This window comes from Sesamum indicum, linkage group LG7, assembly GCF_000512975.1.
Source record: "Sesamum indicum cultivar Zhongzhi No. 13 linkage group LG7, S_indicum_v1.0, whole genome shotgun sequence".
NCBI classification, from domain to species: Eukaryota; Viridiplantae; Streptophyta; class Magnoliopsida; order Lamiales; family Pedaliaceae; genus Sesamum; species Sesamum indicum.
This window is the reverse complement of record NC_026151.1, coordinates 10,484,152-10,494,503: the sequence shown is the minus strand read 5'-3', so window position 1 is coordinate 10,494,503 and position 10,352 is coordinate 10,484,152. Positions and strand designations below refer to the sequence as shown.

The 10,352-nt window shown below is 34.0% G+C and overlaps 2 protein-coding genes across 2 annotated transcripts; both read left to right on the top strand.

Moving 5' to 3' along the window:
- Nucleotides 1,228-4,500, top strand: LOC105166999 (WEB family protein At2g38370-like). Its single transcript, XM_011086548.2, has 2 exons — nucleotides 1,228-1,693; nucleotides 2,873-4,500. The coding sequence occupies exons 1-2, from the start codon at nucleotides 1,520-1,522 to the stop codon at nucleotides 4,304-4,306; spliced, it is 1,608 nt and encodes a 535-aa protein (XP_011084850.1). The 5' UTR covers nucleotides 1,228-1,519; the 3' UTR covers nucleotides 4,307-4,500.
- On the top strand, nucleotides 6,949-9,167 carry LOC105166998 (high mobility group B protein 7). Its single transcript, XM_011086545.2, has 7 exons — nucleotides 6,949-7,101; nucleotides 7,212-7,370; nucleotides 7,892-7,979; nucleotides 8,083-8,169; nucleotides 8,365-8,409; nucleotides 8,509-8,609; nucleotides 8,810-9,167. Exons 1-7 carry the CDS (start codon nucleotides 7,025-7,027, stop codon nucleotides 8,847-8,849), a joined length of 597 nt encoding a protein of 198 aa, XP_011084847.1. The 5' UTR covers nucleotides 6,949-7,024; the 3' UTR covers nucleotides 8,850-9,167.

Sequence of the window (10,352 nt, the reverse complement as noted above, 5' to 3'; positions counted from 1 at the left end):
GCCTCTGCAACCCCCACCCATCATTGCTCAATTCCCTGTTCATACTCATTATCATGTCCATGGCAGATATTAGAGGCAGACCAAATTAATTAATTACGCTACTAAAAAATGATTATTTTCTATATTATAATAACTCATTACTCTCTATCGTAGTCAAATAAAAATTAATGTGAAAATTTAAATTTGTTCATAGTCCAACTGACGGGCACGTGTTAATCACATGGCCTTTCTATCAATTACGTAACGATACACTTATATTGCACAAAAAATTAAAAATATGAGATTAGAATTAGCTATTTCTAAAAATATGAGACTAAAATTACAAACAACCCTATAATTTAGGACAAACGTTGCAATTAACTTAAGACATCCTTCGTGGGAATGAGAAAATAATATAAATCCCAGAAAAAAAAAACTAGCTAAACGGTGAATCAAATCTTGGTGAATCAAATTTACTAAATTATAGGGTTGTTTGTAATTTTAATCTTGACGAATATTTTTTTTTTTATAAGTGTAGTTTTCGATATCTTGGCGAATCAAATCTATTAAATTATAGGATTGTTTGCCGATATTTTGGCGAATCAAATCTCCTAAATTATAGGGTTGTTTGCAGTTTTAGTCTTGATGAATATTTTTTTTTATAAATATACTTTTCGATATCTTGGTGAATCAAATCTGCTAGGGTTCTTTGCAATTCTAGTCTTGACGAATTTTTTTTATAAGTGTACTTTTTGATACATCGGCAATTCAAATCTACTAAATGAATATATGTCTTAAAAAGAAAAAAAGAAAATCTCTAGAATCGAATAATAAATAATTAATAAATAAAGTAAAGGAGGGAAAGCTTAGGGCTAAAGGGGTTGGTTGAGAAAGCGTAAAAAGAGGGGCATCATTTGCATGTGCGTGATTGTAGATTGCTCCTACAATCACGCACAAGGATTTGGGGCTATCAGTTGTTGTCCTAATAATGAATGCTATTTGCGGCATTTATGTTGTCTTGTTTCTCTTCTTTTCTGCGTGTGTGTGATATGAAAAGGTGGTGGTTGTGAGGGGCAGTGTAGTCGTCTGCCTTTAGAAGCATCATCACTGTTCTAACCTACTTAAACTTGATAATTGCATTTGCGATTAATTGAAAAACTAAAAGAAGTATATATTTAATAAGAAATGAAAAGATAGTTATATATTTAAAAGCGCGCGTATTAATTTGAAAACAAGAAATGTAGTTTACATCAAACGGCCTCCTTTTACGCCCTTTATCCGCCACGCTTTGACTCTTCCACTCACACTGTGCTCTTTCCTCTGAAAAATGACATACGCTTTTCATGGTCCCGCCCTTTACATCATCATTACCATCACACACACACACACACACACACACACACTTTGATCATCTCTCTAATCAAATGCTCCTCACTTCTATATACATCCGGGATTTGCGCCCTTTAACCAACATTCTAATTTCTCTTTCCAAGTTTGATTCATTCACTGAAACTTAGAGCTTTCTTTTCCTGTTTTCTTTATGGCGGAAACTCTGGAATCTTCAGCTGTTACCGAAACGAAGAAGGTTATAAACCCGAGAGCGGAAATCGACACTTCGCCGCCGTTCGAGTCCGTGAAGGAGGCGGTGGACCGGTTCGGCGGGAGTGGTCCCTGGATACCTCATTACTTGCTGCGTGTTGCTGCTGCTGGGAATGTGAGTGTTGTTGGCTTTGTGTTTTCTTGTTTTTGTTTCTACCGCTTTCTCAGCTTTCCTTTGTTGAAAATTGGAAGTCTGTTGTCCTCTGTTTATGTTTGTTAATGTTTTGAGGAAAAGGGGTTCTTTGTTAGTAATACGAAAGAAATGTAGAAAATAAATTATACTTTTTCGTTCGCAAGAATTGAGGATGCTAGAGTCAGCTTAAGTGCTGAGGTTAATGGAAAATGGATGGCAATTCAGAGACTTCCAAATAGGAGATGCCATTTTCATTATTTCAGATAGAACCTGAGTTAATCATTTTGGCCAAGTTATAACATAGACTCTGTCCGGCTAAAATTAACTTCTGGCGGATCATGGCTGGTGTAATTCTTGGACGGATCAGCTGCCCCGTCCATGCCTGTTGGATCCAATGTTCTACGGAATGATCATCACGGTTGTTGGCCTGCCAGGGCAGTGGTGGTATACTGGTGACCAAGAATGGACTTATGACCCTGAACATGAACTTGAGGAGGTAGTTTTGGAGGGGAAGTGGTGGTGGACGATTGGGTGCTAGTAATTGGAGATCAAAGACGTTTGGATATATGCATACCCCAACTCGGATAGTGAGCAGTAAATCATGTATCAGGTTTTAAGGCAGTAATATCAAGAACATTGTTCATGTGGCAATGCGGATTCTGTGGTTGAGTCTGTCACAGTTCAAACAAATGTTCTCTCTTATATTGAGTCTGCCGATTACCTTATTGGTTAATTTGATCTTAAGATCAAGTTGTCACAGACTCGCATGGATGATGGATATATGTATGGGATGTTTAATATGACAAACCTAATTGTTACTCTTGCTTTTCGTGCTGCTACGGCTTAAATTGTGTGTTTTCTAGAGAACATCTTTTGATTTCTACTCTTGCTTTTTCACTAGTTTACAATAAACATGTATCTTGCCATGGGACCTGATACAATATATAGACATAAGCAATTTTTATGCATCAAACTTGTTAACAACATAGCTAAATGTCCCGAGTGTTGCTTCGCACTCATTTTTGAAAGATGAGTGCATGAGCATTACTGTACTATTCAAATTGTTGTAGGACCAATCTCTTTAAGGATGCATCACATATAATGATTTAAGTACTTTTCTTTTATAAGTGCATATAACTCAACGAGTGCTACTGATTGCAGCATGAGACTGATTTGGAGAAACTAGAGGAACAGGCAGTGCAACTGGAGAGGGATCTGATTATGAAAGAGCAGCAAACACTCAATGTCTTGAAAGAACTGGAAGCAGCAAAAAAGTTCGTCGAAGGTTTAAAAGTCAACTTGATACCAGAATCATCGTCAGGCATAGCTAGTCCGGAGCTAAAACTGGACAACCGTATGACCTTTCCCGATGAAAATTCAACTGAGGGCTTGAGCTTGTGCCCTGTCCTGTCGCCTGGTCTGATGTTCATGGAGTTGAATCAGGCAAAACTGAACCTTAATAAAACGTCCGGCAATCTTGCAGCAATTCAAGCATCGGTAGAGTCTTTAAACAAGAAAATGAGAAGAGATAAGCTTTTACTTGAGAGGGGAAGTAACATGCAGATACCAAATTCTGAAGGGGTTTTGTCTTTAGAGCAGAACCATCACATATCTAGGACAAAGCCAAATGTGGACCGGAAAATAGAAATAAGAGATGCACCCAATATTTCTATGAGTATGTGCAAGGAACTAAGGCAAGTCAATTTTGAGGCTGAGCAGTTCAAGAAGATGACAGAAGCTTCAAGATATGAGGTAATTAAGGCAATGACTGAGATTGAGCGAACAAAGAATAGCATTAGAATGGCAGAAATGAGGTTAAGCGCAGCCAAGAAAATGGAAGAAGCAGCTAAAGCAGTTGAAGCAATCGCTCTAGCTGAGAGAAATGCTTTTCTGAACTGTGAGAAATCGTCTGATGTTTTCTTGGACAAGCCCAATGGAATAACTCTGACTGTTGAAGAGTACCGAGCTCTTACTCTGAAAGCACAACAAGCTGAAGACCTTTGCAAGACCAAATTTATAGATACCAATGCCGTTCGGCTAACCAGTGAAGCTCATCAACTGGAAGAGCCAATTCTTGAGAAATTTGAGGAAATAGCTAAAGAAAACACACGCTCCCGAGAAGTGGATTTATTTGATGAAGAGGGACCGCATCGGAAAAATGTCATTGCTGAGGATCATGTGCCTGTGCAACAATCTGACAATAATTCCACAAAGTTCAAGTTCAGGAACTCCCATCCTGGCCATACAAATCCGCATGTCCTCAACGAAAACGAATCATATGCAGCGAAAGAGAGGCCAGTCCCCGGTTTTAGGACGACAACTTCAATAGGTGACATACTGAGTCGGAAACTGATCCTACAAGATGATGTTATGGTGGGAAGGCATGTGGAGACTCATTCAGAAAAGCAACACATTTCTCTGAGCCAAATGCTGCAGGAACAGAGTCGACTCATTCTGCACCCCCGCAAACCAACAGCAGACGTGAACGTCGAAAAGCAGTACTTTGTGCAGCAGAGGAAGAAGTTTGGATTCATTCAAGTGCCACTTCCCACAAAGCAGAGCAAGAAAAAGACTCACCCTTTGAATATGAGGTGATTAAGCTCTTAGAAGAGTGAGTTTTTAAGTATAGATGCATATAGCCTAGCATTTGTGTTGGCTGTTTTGCTGATTAAGGTTTGGGATTCTGGTTTGGTTGTGTTTGGATTTGTACATGATTCTTGTGATTTCATTTTGATGGTTGTTTGCATGATTTATTATGGTTTGAATGGGTGAAGTCCATTTTATTTGAATTTTTCTTTTTTGAGATAGAAGCAGTAATATAATCATTACATCAATATTTAAATAAATTGAATAATATATTGATTCAATCAGTACGTTAATATAACTAAAAATTATAAAATAACAAATCACAATAAAATCACATAAAAAGTAAGACAAATATCCACACATCCAGTGGGACTCGTACCTATAAACCTTAACTAAGTCACGAAATCTCAATTTTAACCATTATATTATGCGAACACAAGCCTATACAGGACAAGAGTGACACACATAAATCGAGAAATTTGAATTTTACTTAGAAAATTGGGCATATCACATCACCTGGATCTCATGAAAAAGACATTCTTAACCCTAATAAATATATACATCATAGTGACTTGGAAGCAATTTTAATGACTTAAAAACAAATACAAATGATTTATTTCTTGTAATGGGGGACATGAAATGAGATTCTTTAACTACTAAGCTACCCCATTTTCGGAATATCTTTTTTTTTTTTTTCTATGTTTATAATTTTCAGGAATTGGTTAGTTACAATATTCCTCATCTTGGGGCTGGTCAGGATGGGTCAAATAGTCTGATGAATTAAGCAACTGATTTTAGGCTTATCAATTTCTATTTTTGGCCCAATCCCAAATTCATGTTACACTAACATCATCCTTTACTTCACATCCAATCCCCAACCCCCACTTCTACATCTCCAAATTACCTTCACATTATAAATGATAAATTATAATCATCTTTTCTCAAATTTCACATAATTACGGATATTCTCTCATTATTTAAAAAAATATTAATATTTTCTGATTTTAACAGCAGTCTAACAATCAGTCCAATTCATTAGATGTTCATTCATTTTTTATGATGAATTGACCAAAATTTTTATTGTGGATTAAATATTATATTTTATTTATTTTTTCTTGGACTAAATGGATAATTAGTTTATAATTTTTAAAAAATTTCATCCACACTGTTCAATTTCTTTTATAAGTTTTTATTTTTATTTTTTTGAAAAAATCACAATAAGGGTTAAGTTGACAATTTCATACATTCGTTCAAGAATTACATAATTTTTTCAAACATTAGGGAGCATTTTTTATTTTTTAAACAACGAAAATATCTTTGTAATTATAACCAACCTCATAGGAGGTTGTTGTAATTTACCTTAATATAAATGCACGTTGTGTGAGTTCAAGTAATTTAAATAATTTTTGAACTCAGACCTACTATTACTTATAATAATAATAATAAGATTAAATTATGATGAGCTCATATGATATTTGTCATATTTATATTTATTTCGTTATTTTTTTATATTTGACGTATAATAATAATAATAATAATAATAATTTTTCATACTCGGTCATTTTTCTATATCCCAAATTTATCATTTAATTTTATTCAAGAGAAATCTTGAAATAAAATTTAAATTTTCATAATTAATTCTTATTTTTCAAAATTATTTTTTTTTATAAAAATCCCCTCCATTTTTTAAAGAATTTGTGTTCTTTTATTTAACTCTTATTATAGGGGGGGAAAAAGTTGCAGGTAAAAATAAAATAAGCTCGTCTGGTCAAAGAATTTTTCTAACCCGTCGGATGGACCGGGTAATTCCAAGAATCCGACGGTGAGGTGACGTCAGAAGCGTGGTTGGGCGTATGTTATGGTAGCCAATCACAACAAGCCATGCGTGTGACCGTACCAGGAACACGACTTTTACGTGGCGCATAACAACAGGCTAAATGCCCTTTTGAACTTTTGAGTCACCGCGGGAAATCTTTTGCCTTTTCGTGAAAGGTCTCATTTTAATAATTGCACCTCCCGCCAGCTCAGTTTAGCTGATCAATTACTTTCCGCTAAAATGAACCCAAAAGCGCCCCGTTTGGCCCCAACCTTATTTACCACTAATACATAAAAATAAATCATGCATAATTATACTATGTATGTGTACTGGCATATTTTATGTATATGTATAAAATATTTAATAAATATAAATAATTAATTGTTATTTTTTAAAATTTTTATTGTGGAAAAATAATAATATAAAAATAAATAATTCTAAAAGAAAATATTTGGAAAGAAAGAGAGAGAATAATTACGGTATAAATCAATTTTTTTGATACTATTTCTTCATATTTTTTGATTAAAAAATTCTTTTTTTGTCGTGTCTGAATATAATCTAAAAATTATGTAATTTTTTAATTTATTTGATTCATTCTTTTCTTTTGTGCTTAGTGTCCACCAAAATTAATTTCTTTTTACTTTAAAAAAATATTTATTTTCTTTTTTTTAGGAATAACAATACAAATAAACTCCAATTTTCAAAAACGAAAACGAGGCAGAGACAAACATGCCCTAGCACCTAAAACAAAAACATCAGGCTTACCGTACGCGAGGCGCATGTTAGCACGCCCCGGAATGTTTGAAGCGAAGACTCATGGTCACATCTATAAATGGACATTCTGCAATTAATTTGGCATATACGAACAAGATTTAATGAAGAAGATCTAAAGTCTGTAGCTTTCAACTTCAATGGTGTACCAGTCGAGACCCAGAAAACGGATCCTCGCAATTCGCCGTGGCCCCGACGGCAGCGCCTTCCAGAAATGGTATGAGATGCGCATTCTTTCTTTCCCTTAATCATCTATATGATCTTCGCCAGTGATTTTTCAGTTCATGAGATTTGAATGTTGTGTATTAATGTTGATGGGTTTGGCAGCGAGAGTTGTGGGCTCACCGTGGCAATTGCTTTGGTTGATATGCATGAGTGTGGACTCAAGAAAATAACGAAAAAGAAACGTAAAACCCAGTGTGGAAGTGGAAAACTTGAGGGGCAGAGGATTCAGGACCAGCCCAGATCGGCTTTTCATTTTTTTATGTATGTTCTGCTCTTTCTGGAGAATATTTGTGTGTTTCTGTGTGGGTTTTGGCGCAGTTCGGACCTTCATCAGATGATTGATGTTCATGTCTAGGCCTTTAAGTTGATGTTGTTGTTTATCATAATTGCTTGATAGTTCATGATGTTATAGGCAAAGTTTTATGGGCTTTTATATCTATGTCACTATTGTTTTTATGAAATGTTACGTTGGAGAGTTTCGATTCAATTGTCACCTATTCTAGCATTTAGTTCATGTATATTTGTGACATTCTTTTGGATTTATTGTTAGAGCTTTTAACTTGGCTAAATGTTACATTTTTGGTCGGTTTTTGTTGGATCTTGGGGCAAATTATATACATGTTGTCAACCGATACTTAGTTGGATCTCTTTTATATCCATGTTTGATAATCTTGTCTTTGCAATTTCTAATTGTCAACTGGCACTTAGTTGCAAATTTAGGAGACTTGTTGGCTTGATTTATTTGGTAAACATGCAAGTAGCTATCGTTTTGCATTTTGTAGGGAAGAATTTATAAAGACATGTAAAGATGGAAATGAGATTGAGATAGACAAGAAAGGATGCGAAACATGGAAGAACATGTCAAAAGAGGTATAAAAATATGAGAAATCTTCAGTTTTATAGGTGTAATTCTTGAATTTTCAGTTGTACATGAGCATTTGATCTAATGTTGGTGGATTTCTTGGTTTTGTAGGAGAGGCGGCCGTTCGTTCTTGAGGCTGATAAACTAAACTCTGCCTATGTGAAGCTTTTGCTGAAGGAGGAAAGTGAGATGCAATGGGTAATTGATGCAACACATTTTCTTGTTTTATACTTGTTGATGAAGTTCAAATTCATTAGAATTCAATCTTTATGCTTTTCTGGACATGGAAGTGTGAACCGAACTTAACATTTATATGGTGATGATACTAAAAGGGGTGCAAGATTTGCTTGAAATATAATGATTTAGTGATAGTGTTACACACTTGTATTTTAGGTGGATGACGAAGCGGATTCAGGTGATGTTGGCAAATACGACGAGGTCTGATTCTTTCTCTTATGGGTCAAATTTCCAATAACTTGCATCTATATTTGGCATTTCTTGAGTTCCATTTATTTATCTAAGATTGTTTGATGACAGACCAATGAGGACTCGGATATCTACTGCTATGGCTCTGAAAGTTGTGATGGATTTCCACTCTTCCTATCCGAAACATATGATACCTTGGACACCCAAGTTTTGTATGCCCTTGCCCTTCTCTCACACTTGTCTCTTATGGTAGTTTGCATATTCCTAATTATATATTGGATTCGTGCATTTAGCATTGTATACTCAGGATAACTATACCTACTGGAGTTTTCTTTTTCAATATTTTCAAACTTTGGAAGTGTATACAATTTTTCCTCTTACAACTGCTATGGACCTGCTTTTGTTGAAATAGGGTACAATCATGCCCTTGGGCTACTCAGAAACCTCATTGAAGATTGAACATGATCACGAAGCGAGTGTATGTTTTCCGGCAAGGCAGATTTGGAGAGAAAACTCTGCGGTTGCCCATATAAACTGGAGGCAAGTCATTTTGGCTATTGTAAGTAATGTTAGGCTTAGTTGTGATGTAGCTTCTCCTTCAGAAGGATGTGAGGGTTAATATTCTCAGTGATGTACATGTTGAGAAGAGAGTGCAATGAGAGCATTCTTGTTTTCCCTTTGTGGGAGAATTAATTCACTTGTAATTATATTTTGATTAATTTATGTCTCTACTTATTATACGGAAACAAATATTGGGATATTAGATAGAATTTTTCAAACTATTAAGGGTTTTTTTGTAATTATATTAAATTTTATAGGAGGGCTTTGTAATTATACCTTATGATTCTATTTGGTTCGTGTGATGAGATATGATAAGATTATTTATCATGTATAATTATATGTTTTGATTGGTATAATTAAATTAGAGCCTAATATTAATATGGGGTTTGATTTTATTTATAAGGATATATGGAATAATGGATTTCATCTCTTAATGGGATACATAAGCTTACGAGATGACTCATTTGAAACAATTCTCAAAGTTTTTTCTTTTTCTAAATGGTTAAAAAATCATATTCTAAATCATAATAATTAAAAAATAAAAAATATTATTTTGTTTTTTTGGGACTTTTATAAAATATTTGAGTTGTTAGTTATCAAATTGAATGTGTATTTAGAACTTTTATTTTTTATGAATATAGAAAAAAATTAAATATTTCACAAATTAATTTTATTTTCATAAATAATTAAAAAGATTTTTTTTTTGCAATCATTCACAAGCTACAAGATACAAATAAAAATAATATTAAAAAATACCCTTGATAGTCTTTTTATATTTAATTATACTTTATAATTCTTTCAACTAAATACTATGTTATATTATCACATGGGATATCACACATATAATACCTCAAATCAAACAATATATAATGGAAGGTGGAATTAATTATCATTCAATTTATCATCCCACCCAATTACATCATGCATAATTATGTCGTATGAACCAAATCAGTCCTATAAAATTACAATTGAGTGGGATAATTTTGGATAAATTATTATCTTATCGATAAAATTAAAATATTATATTTATTTGGACTCTTTGGGTCGGATAATTCAGTCCATTTAAAGAGGCAGTTGAGTTATTCAAAACAAATAATAATTTGCATTTGAATTTGGGAATAAAAATCGGGTCTCCACAATGAAAAGTAAATATTTTATAAGGATTTATTGGGCAGTTTATTTAATTTAATAATGGAAATTAAATCGAGTCTAATACAATTTTATGTTATTTGCAAAATAATTAATACTCCTTATAATGATTTGTATTAGGGTAAATGTTTATATTTGTTTAATAATACGCATAGGCCCAAGCCCAGTCCGCCGACCCATTTGGCCCAGTCCCGTCCTAAAACCCTAATTCCCCCTTCTTATATTATCCTTTATCGCCCCTCTCT

Bases quoted from the DNA above. Each gene is read 5' to 3' on its own strand.
- LOC105166999 (XM_011086548.2), top strand. From the start codon at position 1,520: ATGGCGGAAACTCTGGAATCTTCAGCTGTTACCGAAACGAAGAAGGTT. The intron at 1,694-2,872 runs GTGAGTGTTGTT...TACTGATTGCAG, and splicing joins GTGTTGCTGCTGCTGGGAAT to CATGAGACTGATTTGGAGAA.
- LOC105166998 (XM_011086545.2), top strand. From the start codon at position 7,025: ATGGTGTACCAGTCGAGACCCAGAAAACGGATCCTCGCAATTCGCCGT. The intron at 7,102-7,211 runs GTATGAGATGCG...TGGGTTTGGCAG, and splicing joins GGCAGCGCCTTCCAGAAATG to CGAGAGTTGTGGGCTCACCG. The intron at 7,371-7,891 runs GTATGTTCTGCT...TGCATTTTGTAG, and splicing joins TCGGCTTTTCATTTTTTTAT to GGAAGAATTTATAAAGACAT.